Consider the following 18,792-nt stretch of genomic DNA (forward strand, 5'->3'; position numbering starts at 1 on the left):
AATGTAGTTCATTTTTCTCCAAGACAATACCTGTTGGTATCAAAGGTAACTGTAATATTTTAAAATTCTATTTCATCTTAATATTACACACTTTATTATTTCTTTTGTACAGTCGTTGTTTCAGCTAAAAAAAATATAAGGGGGTGGTAGACAAGGAGTACAAAACTCAAGTGTAGCAGTAAACATAATTTATTTACAATAAAACAAGCACAGGGCATTAAAAAAGGATAAAAACTAAAAACAAGCTAAATGTCCCACTTATATATTATATGTACAGGTGAAACAGTCTTTAAAAAGATGCTCTAGCACCAACACCAACCATCACCGAAATCGCTCTTTTCACCGAATGTGTCTCGCTGGCATTTAGGCACATGGCCACCAGATGGCGCCATTATCATAACTCGTATCAACAACAGCTTCTGCAATTTATGCAACAGTCCACTCTACAGAGGGTTTGAATCACCTGTTCTGAGGGCTCATGCAGGTATTAATAATACTGTCTCCTGTTCTCTGAATTCATGCTGTAATTTCACATATGTTGATATGATTTAGGAGCAAAGTTGTCTCTTTTGGATGTTAATTCATCTGCTCACAGTGCATGAAATGGGAGAAAATCCTCATGTTTACATCAGAATCTGTTTGTCGCTCATGTTTATGTATATGTATGTGAGTGTGTGTGTGTGTTTAAAGCTGATTATAGTTACAGCGTTGTCTAGCATAATTTACAGCCATAACACTGTGAAGAAACAGGAAATGTCTCCAAGTGAGACAAGGCCATACTCTGTGTGTGTGTGTGTGTGTGTGTGTGTGTGTGTGTGTGTGTGTGTGTGTGTGTGGCATGTTCAGTATATGAGAACTGAGCCATACAAAGATGATGTGCATGTGTGAAAACTTCTGATTCTGTGGTTATGCTATTTTACATTTTTTCATTGTATTTATTGTTCTCTAATTGATTTATCTCTTAATTAAAAAACAGCGTCCTCTCCACTGAGCCGGAGTAAAAAGCCACAAACACACACAACTCACAAGCTTTAAAGCAGGGGTGTCAAACATAAGGCCCAGGGTCCAGCATAGACTTGCCAAAGACTCCAATCCGGACCACTGGACGGCTTTGAGCGCATGAATTCATGACTCTTAACTGTAGGTTTTACAGTTTGACTGATTAGTTTAGAAATTATTCAGACGTTATATCTTTGCAGGTGGTCTCCTCACTACAGGAGTTCACTCTGCAGCTGGGGGAGAGATATACAGTGGGGAAAAAAAGTATTTAGTCAGCCACCGATTGTGCAAGTTCCCCCACTTAAAATGATGACAGAGGTCAGTAATTTGCACCAGAGGTACACTTCAACTGTGAGAGACAGAATGTGAAAAAAAATCCATGAATTCACATGGTAGGATTTGTAAAGAATTTATTCGTAAATCAGGGTGGAAAATAAGTATTTGGTCACCTCAAACAAGGAAAATCTCTGGCTCTCACAGACCTGTAACGTCTTCTGTAAGAAGCTTTTCTGTCCCCCACTCGTTACCTGTATGAATGGCACCTGTTTGAACTCATCATCTGTATAAAAGACACCTGTCCACAGCCTCAAACAGTCAGACTCCAAACTCCGCCATGGCCAAGACCAAAGAGCTTTCGAAGGACACCAGGAAAAGTATTGTAGACCTGCACCAGACTGGGAAGAGTGAATCTACAATAGGCAAGCAGCTTGGTGTGAAAAAATCAACTGTGGGAGCAATCATCAGAAAATGGAAGACATACAAGACCACTGATAATCTCCCTCGATCTGGGGCTCCACGCAAGATCTCATCCCGTGGGGTCAAAATGATCATGAGAACGGTGAGCAAAGATCCCAGAACCACACGGGGGGACCTGGTGAATGACCTGCAGAGAGCTGGGACCAAAGTAACAAAGGTCACCATCAGTAACACACTACAACGGCAGGGAATCAAATCCCGCAGTGCCAGACGTGTTCCGCTGCTGAAGCCAGTGCATGTCCAGGCCCGTCTGAAGTTTGCCAGAGAGCACATGGATGATACGGCAGAGGATTGGGAGAATGTCATGTGGTCAGATGAAACCAAAGTAGAACTTTTTGGTATAAACTCAACTCGTCGTGTTTGGAGGAAGAAGAATACTGAGTTGCATCCCAAGAACACCATACCTACTGTGAAGCATGGGGGTGGAAACATCATGCTATGGGGCTGTTTTTCTGCCAAGGGGACAGGACGACTGATCCGTGTTAAGGACAGAATGAATGGGGCCATGTATCGTGAGATTTTGAGCCAAAACCTCCTTCCATCAGTGAGAACTTTGAAGATGAAACGAGGCTGGGTCTTCCAACATGACAATGATCCAAAACACACCGCCCGGGCAACAAAGGAGTGGCTCCGTAAGAAGCATTTGAAAGTCCTGGAGTGGCCTAGCCAGTCTCCAGACCTCAACCCCATAGAAAATCTGTGGCGGGAGTTGAAAGTCCGTGTTGCTCGGCGACAACCCCAAAACATCACTGCTCTCGAGAAGATCTGCATGGAGGAATGGGCCAAAATACCAGCTACTGTGTGTGCAAACCTGGTAAAGACCTATAGTAAACGTTTGACCTCTGTTATTGCCAACAAAGGTTATGTTACAAAGTATTGAGTTGTATTTTTGTTATTGACCAAATACTTATTTTCCACCCTGATTTACGAATAAATTCTTTACAAATCCTACCATGTGAATTCATGGATTTTTTTTTCACATTCTGTCTCTCACAGTTGAAGTGTACCTCTGGTGCAAATTACTGACCTCTGTCATCATTTTAGGTGGGGGAACTTGCACAATCGGTGGCTGACTAAATACTTTTTTGCCCCACTGTAGGAGAGGTGGAGAATGAACTCAACCTGGGTGTCTATTGTCTTGTGTAGTTTGGGAGTTAATTGGATGATGGGGTGGGTGCAGTTTTCTCTGGTGAGGAGTCGGGTGGGCTGCCCCGGACTCTGTGGGGCTGGGCGGTGCTGCAGCTGCGGGCCCTGGTCCGGATGGGCCTGGGCCCCCTTGCCCTGGTGGGTTCCGGAGTGTGGGGGTGCCTACTGGGGTCAGCGGAGGAGCTGGCCCCAGGGAGGGGCCACTTGCCCCTCCCTTTCTTCCCTCCCCATCCTCAGCTGCCTCCCTATTCCCGCTCTACCACACCCACCCACACACGCAGGGCTTGGGGTGCAGGTATCTCACCAGGGTGCAGGGGAGGCACTCCCCCTCTGTCCCCTTCTGGCCGCCTGTGCCTCAGTTTTATTCTGCAACCTAGACATCCACATTACTCACACTCTCACATAACACATACATATAGGGCCTTGGGGGTGGGCACGTTTTACAGCATCCAGAGGATGGTCGGTGTACTCCAACCCACCTCTGGCGCTGGTGCCCTACCCTCAATTTTAAATGCATTTAGACACTAAGGGTTTTCGGGAAGAGCCGTGCTGCTCTCTGAGAGGAAGCTAGTACCATGCTCTCCTGTGTTTTAAATGCACTTTAGAACAGCACACAGCAACACTACATATGAGCGGGCGTAGGGAGGTTTGAGGTCTTCACTCACCCCGGTTCTGTTAGCCGTCAGGGCTGGGGGGCTGGGAGGAGGTGCTGGCCGTCTCCTTTGGGGCTCTACTCAGCTCTTCCCAGGAGGGTGGCACGGTTCCCCCCCCCCCTTTGGTGGTCCTCCTCGGGTCCTTGTACTCTGGGGCCTCTGGATATCTGGGGCCTGGATCTCCTCTATACCTGCTTTATACCCTGGTGGACGGGGCTGTGGCTCCCCACACTCCCTAGCAGATCGTTACATGGAGAAACCTTTGGAATGCAAGCATGCTGATCCACACAGGTATGCACACAGGTGTACACACGGGTGTTCACCGACGCGGACTACACCTTTCTTGGCTGCTGCCTCAAAGCACACTGTGCGCTGTCTATCTTGCGTGCTGCACAATATCATTTATTATTTAGTATCTACTGTTAGCTAGCTAGTTTATTGTGATGGTGCTGTTTTTTTATTATGTTGCTCTTTGTTGTTTGCTTTCTCTTCTGTTTTTTTCCTCCATACAGGTGATCCAGGTGTTTTGTTTGGGTTTTTTTTTTTGTTTTTTTTGTTTTTTTTCTCTCTTCCCCCCCTTCTCACCGTCTCTTCTCCCCTCTGGTTTTGTTTCTCTCCCTCTCTTTCTTTCATTCTTTCTCCCTGTCCTATCCCCCAGTCATGTCTGTCCCGTTTGTAGCAACTGAAAATAAAATAAATTCATAATTATAATAAAGGTCAATCAAATGGACCAATATGGCAAGGCCATGATGATCCACTTGGTAAAATAAATCCGCTTGGCATCTTTCTTGGCCTTAAGACAACAATTCTGATGGCTAAAGATCCAAACGGGACACAAAAAAAAAAAAGAAAGAAATTATTCAGACGTATCATCAAGCTTTGATAGTTAAATGCTCAGCCAGGTCCCCGTGCCAAATACACCCAGACAGATAAATTAGACAAACCAGAAGTTAGTGCTTCTTGATAGCAGCCTCAGAACTTTTATAACCTCTCAGTTTCACTGTGGCTCAGGCCTGTTAAGCACTTGTCTCTGTATTGCGCAGGATTTTTAATGACTTCTTCACAGTTATGTCGAGGATAATAATAAGAGCTGATGAAAATGAGGGCAGAGCCAGGCTACTTCATGTCTCAGCACAAGTGGGAATCTGTCTTTCTGCCATCACCTGCTAGCAAATTGGCAAGCAGGTAGTAACAACACTGTATAATTAACACATAAACACACTCAAGTATGCCTGAGTTTTGTTCACTGTGCCAAAAATTTATTTTGGCATTGGCTTAGGATTTTTTTTTGTCTTACTTGATGTAACAGTAGCTTCATGCTTTATTAAAAAAAATAATTGTAGCTTCACATATCTTTCATCTCCATAAGAATGATGTTTTAATGGATGATAAAAACTCTGATAAAGTCTTAAACTAAAATAATGTTAAATATTTGATGATAACTGTAAATTTGCTTTAGTTATTAAGAGTCCATATAATGTGGTACAAAAAAGTCAGAATTAATAAAACAAATTGCTCACCCTTTCTGTCCATGCAGATTTTTATTTTATTTTAATATACATGGGATTTGTTGGTATCATTGGGATCATTGTCCTATTTCGTGGTCGTAGGTCAAACGTTTAATGAGATGGTCTCACATAAATATTTTGGTACACAAAGTTCATGGTTGACTCAATAACTACAAGGTGCCGCAGTTCTGCGGTTACAGGGCAAACCCAAATCATGACCTTTCCTTCACTGTGCATGACACTTGGTATGAGGTGTATGTGCTGAGATCCTGTGTATGGTTTCGGCCATGGTGCATCAGAAGAACATCTGAAGTTAAAACAGCATTAAATAGTATTATTTTACTATTGTTTTAACATTTGTCTCTTCCTTCATCTAGGGTGTGATGAAGCGTCGTGAATGTGTTGAATCTTTCCGGTCAATGGTTTCGCCAAAAGAAAGATCACGTGAAGCACCCTGACATCTGCTGGTCAATCGATGTACACCAGGAGTGCTGTGATATTACATGTGGGCTACACGCCAGTGGATATGTATGGTCTATGTACCATATGATGTTCTGTAGAATATATATATATATATTAGGGGTGCAACGATACACAAAATTCACGGTTCGGTTCGGTTCGATACTTTGGTGTCACGGTTCGATATTTTTTCGATACAAAAAAAATGTTCAAGCATTTTTAATTTGTCATTTATTAAAATTATAAATATATATTTTAACTCAAAAGTACAGTTTTTAAATTTAACCCTAACCCTTGTGCGTGTTTTTTATTTTGACAGCGAATGCACACCTGCGGACCACTTATGTGCAGCCCTGGTTATTTAGCTCGTCATATTGCAGCCACAGAAATTATTTTGTCCATGAAACCATAAAGCTGCACTTTCTTTTTGCCTTATAGTCTGATTTGTCATAACTTCTCCGTTTTGTGATAAGCTTTTCTTTGGCTGTCACTTCTTCACCCTGACCTGTCTTATTTGGCTCAGCAGAACTGAAATGCTTTTACACACGCACTCACATAAGCTCAGCGATTCTCTGCGCGATCAACCTCTCACATGTTTAAGCTTGCTGCGGGAGATTTCACTTGTCATGTTTCCATAGTAAGCTAACGATTAATAAGACGATGTCAGAGGAATTGGTGCACAAATTATCATCACTCACAGATCAGTGCTGTCGCTCTCTATACACAGTTCGCACGATTGCAAGGTGAAAGCAAAAAAACAAGCGCAAATTCAAACGCGACTTCAATATGTCACATATTGACAGTGGCTCACCGATGCCAATGACATAATTACCCAGCTACATTTCTGAAAGAATGCAAAAGCATTGACATATATTTTTCCTACAATAGCCCGACGGGCAGGGAAGAGATAGAATTTTGGTAGCCCGTCTGAAAAAAATCGCTAGCTCCGGGACGTCGGGCTAGCGATTTTGCGAGCCCTGTATCTGATTGAGGAATCACTCATCTTTGGAAAAGAGAGTTTATACAGAGAAATGGCTCTTTCCAAAATAAAAGCTATACTATCCGCTTCTTCTGGGCTATATTCTCAGCAGCATAAGGAGAATCATGTGCTAACAGCTGTCTAAATGACTCGGCTAAAGTTAGTAGCATGCTTGCTTTTTTTTGTCTGCTTCCACTTGTCTTTGCACTAGGATGATGTCGGAGTAAATGTGCAGTCATATTCGTTGTGTTACCACTAGTGCTTTCAGGTTAATCTCGTTGAAATGACCTTAACGCCACAACACGGCAAATCTCCGTTAACGAGCTACCGCCGATCGCCCCGTGCATGGGGCTAGACGGCCAACACGTTAACGAGCTAACTGCGCTAACACACTAGTTCACACCAATGTAATTGAGCATTGCATGGCACATCCAACATACTGTTTTACTTTAGTCCATGACTCGCTTACCTTCAGGGTCATACGTCACATGAAAACCAAAATAATTCCAAACGCCAGATCTGAATGAGAGTGGGGGAGGTCCATGTTAAAAGGAGAGCTTAACTTCTGTCTCGCTAGCTTGCCCTGCGCTCTTCCTTCTGACGATGCTGTCTGTGTTGAGCGCTCAGTGGATCTGCGCTGGACAGTGCAGCCTAGGCGGAGTAGTCGAACACAGATTCACTGAGCGCTCAACACAGACAGCATCGTCAGAAGGAAAATTGATAAAATAAATTACAAATGTTGTATTGTTCGATACATATGCGTACTGAACCGAAAGCACTGTATCGAACGGTTCAATATCGATACGAATATCGTTGCACCCCTAATAACACCCAGCACGCCCCTGCGGGCGGTTTATCCTTCAAGCTCGGGTCCTCTACCAGAGGCCTGGGAGCTTGAGGGTCCTGCGCAGTATCTTAGCTGTTCCCAGGACTGCGCTCTTCTGGACAGAGATCTCCGATGTTGTTCCCGGGATCTGCTGGAGCCACTCGCCTAGCTTGGGAGTCACCGCACCTAGTGCTCCGATTACCACGGGGACCACCGTTACCTTCACCCTCCACATCCTCTCGAGCTCTTCTCTGAGCCCTTGGTATTTCTCCAGCTTCTCGTGTTCCTTCTTCCTGATATTGCTGTCATTCGGAACCGCTACATCGATCACTACGGCCGTCTTCTTCTGTTTGTCTACCACCACTATGTCCGGTTGGTTAGCCACCACCATTTTGTCCGTCTGTATCTGGAAGTCCCACAGGATCTTAGCTCGGTCATTCTCCACCACCCTTGGGGGCATCTCCCATTTTGACCTCGGGACTTCCAGGTTATACTCGGCACAGATGTTCCTGTACACTATGCCGGCCACTTGGTTATGGCGTTCCATGTATGCCTTGCCTGCTAGCATCTTGCACCCTGCTGTTATGTGCTGGATTGTCTCTGGGGCATCTTTACACAGCCTGCACCTGGGGTCTTGCCTGGTGTGATAGACCCCAGCCTCTATGGATCTTGTGCTCAGAGCTTGTTCTTGTGCTGCCATGATTAGTGCCTCTGTGCTGTCTTTCAGTCCAGCTTTGTCCAGCCACTGGTAGGATTTCTGGATATCAGCCACCTCCTCTATCTGCCGGTGGTACATACCGTGCAGGGGCCTGTCCTTCCATGATGGTTCCTCGTCTCCCTCCTCTTTCTTGGGTTTCTGCTGCCTGAGGTATTCACTGAGCACTCGGTCAGTTGGGGCCATCTTCCCAATGTATTCTTGGATGTTCGTTGTCTCATCCTGGACTGTGGTGCTGACACTCACCAGTCCCCGGCCCCCTTCCTTCCGCTTAGCGTACAGCCTCAGGGTGCTGGACTTGGGGTGAAACCCTCCATGCATGGTAAGGAGCTTTCTTGTCTTTATGTCAGTGGCTTCTATCTCCTCCTTTGGCCAGCCTATTACCCCAGCAGGGTACCTGATCACGGGCAGGGCGTACGTGTTGATGGCCCGGATCTTGTTCTTACCATTCAGCTGACTCCTCAGGACTTGCCTGACCCTCTGCAGGTACTTGGTGGTTGCAGCTTTTCTAGCGGCCTCTTCATGGTTCCCATTCGCCTGCGGGATCCCCAAGTACTTGTAACTGTCCTCTATGTCTGCAATGTTGCCTTCTGGTAGTTCAATCCCCTCAGTTCTGACTACCTTCCCTCTCTTTGTTACCATCCGACTACACTTCTCCAGTCCGAACGACATTCCAATGTCATTGCTGTATAGCCTGGTAGTGTGGATCAGTGAATCGATGTCTCGTTCACTCTTGGCATACAGCTTGATGTCATCCATGTACAGGAGGTGGCTGACAACTGCTCCGTTCCGTAGTCGGTATCCGTAGCCAGTCTTGTTAATGATCTCACTGAGGGGGTTCAGGCCTATGCAGAACAGCAGTGGGGACAGAGCATCTCCTTGGTAGATCCCGCACTTGATGGTGACTTGTGCTATGGGCTTGGAGTTGGCCTCTAGTGTTGTACGCCACATCCCCATTGAGTTCCTGATGAAGGCTCTTAGGGTCCCATTGATCTTGTACAATTCTAGGCATTCCAGTATCCAGCTGTGGGGCATTGAGTCATAGGCCTTCTTGTAATCAATCCAGGCAGTGCACAGGTTGGTCAGTCTGGTCTTGCAGTCTCGGCTGATTGTTCTGTCTACCAGTAGCTGGTGTTTTGCACCTCTGGTATTCTTGCCAATTCCTTTCTGTGTCCCGCTCATGTATTGACCCATGTGCCTGTTCATCTTAGCCGATATGATGCCTGACAGGAGCTTCCATGTAGTACTGAGGCAGGTTATCGGTCGGTAGTTGGAGGGGACCGGTCCCTTCTTGGGGTCCTTGGGGATCAGGACCGTCCGGCCTTTAGTTAGCCATTCCGGGTGTCTCTCGTTAACTAGCAGCTGGTTCATTTGTGCTGCCAGACGCTCGTGGAGTGCAGTTAGCTTCTTCAGCCAGTAGGCGTGAACCATGTCGGGCCCTGGTGCTGTCCAACTCTTCATACTGGAGACCCTTTCTTGGATATCTGCCACTGTGATGGTTACTGGACCCTGTTCAGGGAGGTCGCTGTGGTCTGCCCTCAGATCCTCTAGCCACTGAGCATTGCCGTTATGGGTTGCATCCTTCTCCCATATGCTCTTCCAGTATTGCTCCGTCTCCAGCCTTGGTGGTGCTGTTCTCTTATTGTTCCCTTGCCACTGAGAGTACACCATCTCTCTGGTGTACCTCCTCAAGCGGCTGGCTAAGGCTGTGAGTCTTTGCTTGGCAGTTTCCAAGGCCTCAGGTATGGACAGCTTGGTGTATTTCTTAGGCACCTTATTCGTCGCACCTTTCTGCAACTCCGTTAGTTGGCTAACCTCTCTCCGTGCTACTTTGAGCTTGCCCTCTATATATATATATATATATATATATATATATATATACACACACACATATATACATGCGGGATCTACCAAGGAGATGCTCTGTCCCCACTGCTGTTCTGCATAGGCCTGAACCCCCTCAGTGAGATCATTAACAAGACTGGCTACGGATACCGACTACGGAACGGAGCAGTTGTCAGCCACCTCCTGTACATGGATGACATCAAGCTGTATGCCAAGAGTGAACGAGACATCGATTCACTGATCCACACTACCAGGCTATACAGCAATGACATTGGAATGTCGTTTGGACTGGAGAAGTGTAGTCGGATGGTAACAAAGAGAGGGAAGGTAGTCAGAACTGAGGGGATTGAACTACCAGAAGGCAACATTGCAGACATAGAGGACAGTTACAAGTACTTGGGGATCCCGCAGGCAAATGGGAACCATGAAGAGGCCGCTAGAAAGGCTGCAACCACCAAGTACCTGCAGAGGGTCAGGCAAGTCCTGAGGAGTCAGCTGAATGGTAAGAACAAGATCCGGGCCATCAACACATACGCCCTGCCCGTGATCAGGTACCCTGCTGGGGTAATAAGCTGGCCAAAGGAGGAGATAGAAGCCACTGACATAAAGACAAGAAAGCTCCTTACCATGCATGGAGGGTTTCACCCCAAGTCCAGCACCCTGAGGCTGTACGCTAAGCGGAAGGAAGGGGGCCGGGGACTGGTGAGTGTCAGCACCACAGTCCAGGATGAGACAAGGAACATCCAAGAATACATTGGGAAGATGGCCCCAACTGACCGAGTGCTCAGTGAATACCTCAGGCAGCAGAAACCCAAGAAAGAGGATGGAGACGAGGAACCATCATGGAAGGACAGGCCCCTGCACGGTATGTACCACCGGCAGATAGAGGAGGTGGCTGATATCCAGAAATCCTACCAGTGGCTGGACAAAGCTGGACTGAAAGACAGCACAGAGGCACTAATCATGGCAGCACAAGAACAAGCTCTGAGCACAAGATCCATAGAGGCTGGGGTCTATCACACCAGGCAAGACCCCAGGTGCAGGCTGTGTAAAGATGCCCCAGAGACAATCCAGCACATAACAGCAGGGTGCAAGATGCTAGCAGGCAAGGCATACATGGAACGCCATAACCAAGTGGCCGGCATAGTGTACAGGAACATCTGTGCTGAGTACAACCTGGAAGTCCCGAGGTCAAAATGGGAGATGCCCCCAAGGGTGGTGGAGAATGACCGAGCTAAGATCCTGTGGGACTTCCAGATACAGACGGACAAAATGGTGGTGGCTAACCAACCGGACATAGTGGTGGTAGACAAACAGAAGAAGACGGCCGTAGTGATCGATGTAGCGGTTCCGAATGACAGCAATATCAGGAAGAAGGAACACGAGAAGCTGGAGAAATACCAAGGGCTCAGAGAAGAGCTCGAGAGGATGTGGAGGGTGAAGGTAACGGTGGTCCCCGTGGTAATCGGAGCACTAGGTGCGGTGACTCCCAAGCTAGGCGAGTGGCTCCAGCAGATCCCGGGAATAACATCGGAGATCTCTGTCCAGAAGAGCGCAGTCCTGGGAACAGCTAAGATACTGCGCAGGACCCTCAAGCTCCCAGGCCTCTGGTAGAGGACCCGAGCTTGAAGGATAAACCGCCCGCAGGGGCGTGCTGGGTGTTTTATATATATATATATATATATATATATAAAATGCTCCCTAACTGCTGATAATTTTTGATGGCACCATCATGTGCTTACAATCTCCTTGCAAGCTCATGATGATTCTCAGAATCAGCTCAGATCCAGTTCTGTCATGGTCCGGGTGTGTGCCAGTGTGTCTCCCTCCGAGCCGGCGTCTCCACCCCTGGGAGGGGCCTCAGTGTTTTTGCTGATCGCTTACATCTGTGGGTAATAGTTGGGTTGCGGTCACGTGGTTCTGATGACGTGCGGAGGCAGCGCGATTTTTGAGTGGAGGGCGGAAGTAAACATGGAGGACACTGTGGAGAGTCAGGAGAGCAGCTATTGTGCAACTTTAGACCCCGTTTCTCGGGAGAGATATAAACAGATAGTTAAAAAATATATCGGACGTGATCCGTATTCTTTGAAAATGTCCGAATACACCACAGAAGTAAAGGATTTGCCTACTATCGAGGCTGTGGATATCACCAACTACTTGGTCCTCCAGACTTCTTACTACACTAGGCAGCAAATGAAAGCTTTCAAGAGTCTGGAGGCGTACAATTTTTTTGTCAGCGGGTGGGTCCACAACCTTGGAACAAAACGTCTCCGTGATGGATACAGTTTGGTGTTTGCAAGGGTGAGTGTTTGTTCTTATATTGCTTTATCTTAAACACGCTAACAGTTAGCGGTAGCGGCTTTAACGTCAACAAACATGCCACATCCTTAGGACTTCGTTAGAGTGACAGTTGTTTGTTTCAAGGTAAACCATTCTCAGCGGTCTAACGAGACACCTCTGAAGACTTGGGTAATTGCAAAGGAGGATGGAGAAGTGATTGCAGCTCATTGCAATTGTATGGCAGGGTTAGTAGCCTAATTAAGTAGGATGTTATTGCAATGAGAACACACACACACACACACACACACACAGGGCACTGCTAGCATTTTGCAGGTGTACTTCAGTAGTAGTGGGGAGAGAGTGTTTTCTTTTAGCTAAGAATTCATCAGCTAAGAATTTGTGTGATTGCCTTAGATCCCTCATGACACTCAGATGCATTTTTCAGATAGAGGGTAGAACTATTCAGTCATGTCATCACCTAGATAATGATTTCTCTATAGGCTGTTGAGAAAGAGTTAATGAATAAACATGTTACTTCAAATAAAGTGCCATTGCACATTAGTATTAGTAAGCTATGCATCATCAAAATGTACTGTAAATATTGCATTTCATGTTAAAAAGATTATGTGCTCTATTTCCAGACTATCAGAATCATGCTCGCACGTTGGAGCTGTTCTTTTTGCAGTTGAAGCTGGGGTGAAAATGAGAGCGACATGCACATCAGAGCAGTGCAAGTGGCTGATGCCATCTCATGTTAAAAAGGTAAGCCAAAAAGCAAAATGTAGGATAAAGAATGTTATATTGGGACTTCATGTGACAGTAGGATAAAATATCTTCCCCTATACTGCTACCTTGTCGTGGTGGGGAAGCTTGAGTGCCTCAATGACCCTGTAGGCTATACCGGCGGGGGCTTCAAGCTCCTGGTAGATCTAATCAAGCCGGGCAGGTTGCAGGTGAGGGGTCAGACAAAAGGCAGTACTTTAATAAATGAAGAGTTCTATTCCAAAACGCTATAACAGCATTTAAAAGCCATTTCCTTTTTCATGACTAACATAACCATGACTGCAGAACCGTATACTGTATATCACACCCTTCTCATGCATGCCTCAACACCCTAGCACTTGTTTTCTGCGCACACACACACCTGACTGCAGCACTTAATATATTCACATTTCTCATGCATTCCTCAATACTCACAACTCCTCACACCACATTTTCATCAACATGGAACTGCTTACTTTCCACTCCTTTTATACCCAGCACATGGCACCTCCATCCCCACCCAACATACACACACACACACTTCACTGCCAACCAACCACTATACCCAGCCTAAAACACACATACTCACTCCACTGCCATCACTGTTCAATTTCGAATATTTTTGGAAACGAATATATAGCGTTTTGGAAAAGAGCTTTTTAAATTTTAATGATCTTCTTTGGCTTAATTTTTCCAGATTCCTGCTTGCCCAGTAACTCTGATTGACTTCTCTTCAGCAAAGTCAAAAAAACGAAAGCTTGAGTGTTCCATTGATGGCTGCACAAGTACACAAAAGGTTGGGAAATCACTTCCATGCCCAAGAGTGCAGAGAGATTCAGAGACATACTGTAGGTTTTTTGAGAGTTTAAGCAAAAACTGTCCAAGGAGTGCAGCACTGATGTCTAGGGAACCTTACCACAAAGAATTTGTCCCCCAGTGTAGCATGCTTCCTAAAACTGTGCCTGAGTACAGAACACCAGAGACACTCCAGCTCCCCCCCAAAGACCTTGAAGAGCTATGCCTGGACTTCCCGCTTGAAGAGCTCACCCTGTCCCAAGTCCAGGCTGTAGAGAGGGCGACTCGAAGTCAGAGTGCAAGCAGTATTTGGTTTAGGCAAAGAGCTGGACGCGTAACTGCCTCTAAGCTGAAACAAGTTCTTAAGACCAACCCCCAGCAACCATCAAAGAGCTTGATCAAGGCCATATGCTATCCAGAGGCATATAGGTTCACCACAGCTGCTACAAGGTATTTAGGGTTTGATGTAGGGTAAGGCAGAGTTAAGATTTGGGGTATGAAACTGTCCATAACTGTAACTAAAAAAGTGTTATGAAGATGGAGGTTAGTTATAGGCTTATACGGCTAGGGTTATACAGGGTAAGAACTAAGTATAGTTTAGGGTAATGGCATATTGTATAATACATCACTTTACTGTTTTACACATCCAATACTAAGTAATAATTTCCTTTTCATGTTTGGCATGTGTACTGTTTATAGTTATGGATGCAAACATGAAGCACCACCCAGAGGAGCATATGAGAAGCTTATGAGCCAGGAGCATGCAGGCTTCTCATGTATGGACAGCGGTCTCTGGCTGAACCCCAAGTGGCCATACATGGGGTCCTCCCCTGATGGGATAGTCACTTGTGACTGTCATGGAACTGGCATCTGCGAGATTAAGGTATTGACTCTGTTGTAGTCAAGGCCATAGGTGTGACATCTTTCCATAAGAATCAGTGAACTGAGTAAAAATGCAGGAAATACCTTTTCTAATTTCTAATCTATTGTTCAATTAAGATAAGATGAGGCTTTATTGTCTGTGTCAAATAGACATTTGTTTTGGGCAATGAGAGATTATGATAACACAGACCACACCCATCATCTTTGCTTCTTCACTGTTTCATCAGATAAATCTTGATTGTTGTTCTCATCACTGTGATTTTAGTGCCCACACTCTCAGAAAGATGCGGTCAACCTGCGCATGCGTGCTGGGGAGAAGGGCTTCTGCCTCATCAGTGACGGGGATAATGTCACACTGGACCCAACTCATGACTACTATTACCAAATTCAGGCACAGCTTCACATTGCAAATGCAGAGTACTGTGACTTTGTTGTGTGGAACCGCAATGACATATTTGTTGAAAGGATTTTGCCTGACCTTGAGTTTTGGGATGATGCGATTCCTAAAGTTGAGTGTTTTTTTAGAAACAGTATACTCCCAGAAATACTGGGACAGCAAGTTACAAACATACATGTGTAATGTGATAAAAGGACGACAACATAATGACATTTTGAATATTGTTATGACCTGATGGTAGTCATTATGAGTTCTGGCTATTGTATTTGCTCTGACGTAGCATTAGAGCACAAATTGTCATTTAATTTTATTGTACATTTAATTGTGTCATTTAAGTGTTGTGTAACACTACACAATGATTAAATGCTATTGAGGCAGCATAATAATACATTGGTGGTTTATTTACAAGATTAGACTTTTAAACAAATAAACAAAATAGATTGCAATCCATCTCACAGTATAATACTGTACAAACTGCCAGCACAATATGACAGTTGGAGAAAAATATTTCATTTGAAAACATTTACAGACTAATCAGGAGTCAGGACTTAGGTACTACTATTACTCTACCCTGTTCTACTTATCACCAGAGCCAAGCAGCAGATACTGGACACTACTCTTCCTCTCCACCCCCTTCTGTGAGCCGTGACAGTGACAAGACATTTAATTTTTTTTAACTGATTGATTACCACCCCTTACTCCAGTGGGACAATAGACTCGGAGAGATTTGATAAGGCACAACAAATTACCCCAATCTTGTCGATCAATGCATGTGTCTCACCTGGCTTTGTGGACATGTTCTCTATTGGCATAGCCCTGCTCTGCAGAATTTGATATTTCCTCCTGACTAAACCTATGACTCGCTCAACATGGATACGCAAATTGACTATTTTCCTTGTCTCTGCCACTTCATAGGCTGACAGCTGTTTTCTCCCTTTAGTGAATGCCGGTGTCTGTAGTGAAGCACAGTAAAACCCCACATTATCGCCAATATTGAACCCACGATCTGCAAGGACAATATCTCCAGGTAACAAGTTCTTTAGGAGGCCACTCTCTATTGTGATCTGCTTATCGCTAACTCTCCCTCCCCAGGCAGAAGATATGTAAGTGACGTAGCCTTGGGGGGCAACACCAATCAAAAATTTTACAGTGTGATGGTGCTTGTAGTTGGACCAAGTTTGAGCTTGTGCAAGAAGATTAGATGGTCTCTCAATAAAGACTTCAAAGCAATCAACAATCACAGCCACTTTACATCCAAATGCCTGTCTGAAACTCAGTGGCATCGTAGCTTGAAGAACATTTCGCTCTGGCCACTCAATTAGGAACTCTAACCTTTTATGAAGTATGTCAATTACTTTATGCCAAACTCTAGAAGCAGTGGACAGAGAAATATTGAACCTGAAAGCTAAATCTTTCAGGGGCAGATTTAGTCTCAGCCTCAGCAAAACTAGTATGAATTGTTCAAATTTGGACAACAAAGACATAGGTCCCGAGGTGATATAGGGCTCGCACAGTTCAAAAATCTGAATTAAAACTAAGAAGTTGGGGAGCCCTGTGTAGAACTTTGTCTTGTCTTCATTTTTTTCAAAAGCCTCCTGGCTGAACTGTGTGTCCAGAGCCTTGCTCCGAAGATCAACCAGCTCTGCTGTGTTCTGTCTCAAAACATCCTCCATCTTCTCGATGTCATCCATCGTCAGCTCTGTCTGGCATCCAGCATCCGCACAGCCTGCAATATAACAGTGGGGGAGCATAATCAGCATAATAGAGGCAACCTCAATTTTTACTCATTTTCACTGTAGGAGTTTTTTAGTGGGCTATTAGAATCTGGTGTAATGTGTTTAATTCACTATGTTAATTTAATGTAATTATTTTTTTTAATCAACAAAAAAACATGTTGCGTCTAAACAAAAAATATATTTATATGTTTCTCACCACAGAAACCTTACATTACGGATATCTTTACTTATCTGTGAAAGGAGACTGTCTGGAATCTGGCAATATAAGAACCATAGCAGTGTACAAAAACCTGTGGTGTGTGCCTGACGGTAATAAGTGCCACTTTTTCTTTTTTTCTGAATAAAATGGTATGGATCTACTCTGTGATTAAAAAATCACAAACATGTAATATGTAACTTGGACCATAATCATTACAGATAATGGCATCTTTTTCTCTTTGACATGATTCTTGTTTGTTTTACATCTCAGCACAATATCTTACCTGGATAAGTGAATGTCTCATTCACACTGAAGTCTTCTGGTTGTGGATTCTCAGCTGGAAGCTGCAGTTCGGGGTTCTCCACTGTCACTAGGCTCAAATCCGGGCTCTCAGCCGTCTGTTGCATATCCAAAATCGCCTCTGCACATCGATGCTGTTCTGCCTTAAGCTTCATTCTTTTCTCTCGTTTGAGAACTGATTCCGATCTGGGTTTTCGTTCGTAGCCGAGATTGAACGTCGGAGCCCAGTCCTCCGACTCTTCGTCATCCAAAGCACTTGGGCAGCCTATAGTCCCAATCAAGTCAATATTAGACTACTAACTTAAAAGCACTAAGTAAACGAGAATTTAACGACAACCTAATGCTAATAAGTTCGTTTGCAAACATAACATTACCTCTGACGAAGTGGTCGCTGCAGACACGGGCATTGGCAGACTCTGCTCCTCCCGACTGTAAACGTAAATTTAAAATCCATTTTTTCCTACGTTTTTCGGTTAGAATTTTCCATTTTTCTCCTCTTCGTTGGGCTATTTTTGGTACCCTAAAATACCGTTTATCACTTTCTCTGGTCGACCTACTGGAGCATCCGTAAACACAACAGGACATAGGCATTTTGCGTACTGTCTGTCTGTGATTTTGCGCTTATCTTTTTCACTTCCGACCGCCAGTCAAATTTCGCGCTTTACGTCGACGTCACGTCTACGTCAAATGAAACCTAGCTATTAGCCGGGGACTCATAAGGCCAGCGTTCTCAATCTCTCTTCGCCAGATTCTCTGCTAACATCAGTCAGTGCAGGCCACCACCATAATTCCCTACGTGTTTTTGTGAATCACCTTGCCTCACTATATGTTTGTTTTTTGTGCGCCTCTTCTTAGCTACACCTAACTGTCAACCCCTGTCGAAGAGCTTCTACTTGGATGCTGGACCTTCTGGCAGTCCCTCAGGCTATTACCAAAATTACCTACCTGCCTCTCTGCCTCCACGCCAGGAGTTTTTTGGATTTACACACCCGGACTACTCACCCCTCTATGTCATCTCCGACCTCCGTTGGCAAGTACGCAGTACGAAGGAGGATTCTGAGCCAACAATATATTCATATGCCTCCTTATCTGTGTTTTGAACATTTGCATTCTGTTACAGTGACCCCGACCTTTTCCTGGACCCTATGTGACTTGCTTTCCAGTCCAATCCCTGGAATAGCTGTCCTCTCTGACCCGGACCAGATCGTTACTTAGTTTAACGTCTACTCTCACCTTTTGTTTATGAATATTTTGTGTAAACATTAAACATTATTCTTAAAACATACTTACGAGCTGTTCGGCGTTTTGCGTTTGAGTCCTGTCACTCGTCTGAAACGGTCTCGGCCGTAACAGTAGAATCTGGCCAGCAGTTATGGACTCAGCAGACGCGGAACGGTCAGCCATTCAGAGGCAGGGGGCGATATTAGGAAGTCATGAACAATCTATTCAGTTCCTGTTAGCCCAGCAGCAGACTCTTAGAGATGGCCAAAGTAAAATACTGGAGTCCCTCCAGGCTCTACAAGCGGATATTTCTACTGCTGCTGGTTCCGCCTCG

General features: G+C 45.0%; 2 protein-coding genes across 2 annotated transcripts; one reads left to right on the top strand and one right to left on the bottom strand.

The window, feature by feature from the left end:
• Positions 1 to 11,788: 11,788 nt before the first annotated feature.
• On the top strand, positions 11,789 to 15,653 carry LOC146707347 (uncharacterized). The gene is made up of 6 exons (XM_085458652.1): positions 11,789 to 12,187; positions 12,311 to 12,411; positions 12,808 to 12,928; positions 13,626 to 14,173; positions 14,423 to 14,606; positions 14,871 to 15,653. The coding sequence occupies exons 1-6, from the start codon at positions 11,810 to 11,812 to the stop codon at positions 15,183 to 15,185; spliced, it is 1,647 nt and encodes a 548-aa protein (XP_085314778.1). The 5' UTR covers positions 11,789 to 11,809; the 3' UTR covers positions 15,186 to 15,653.
• Positions 15,654 to 15,697: 44 nt separating this feature from the next.
• On the bottom strand, positions 15,698 to 17,931 carry LOC146707348 (uncharacterized). Its single transcript, XM_085458653.1, has 3 exons — positions 17,612 to 17,931; positions 17,221 to 17,502; positions 15,698 to 16,728 (listed from the first exon to the last, which is right to left on the bottom strand). Exons 1-3 carry the CDS (start codon positions 17,826 to 17,828, stop codon positions 15,698 to 15,700), a joined length of 1,530 nt encoding a protein of 509 aa, XP_085314779.1. The 5' UTR covers positions 17,829 to 17,931.
• Positions 17,932 to 18,792: the final 861 nt, after the last annotated feature.

This window comes from Copadichromis virginalis, linkage group LG6, assembly GCF_057382275.1.
Source record: "Copadichromis virginalis isolate Kocher_CV1m ecotype Utaka linkage group LG6, C_Virginalis_male_GT1.1, whole genome shotgun sequence".
NCBI lineage: Eukaryota > Metazoa > Chordata > Actinopteri > Cichliformes > Cichlidae > Copadichromis > Copadichromis virginalis.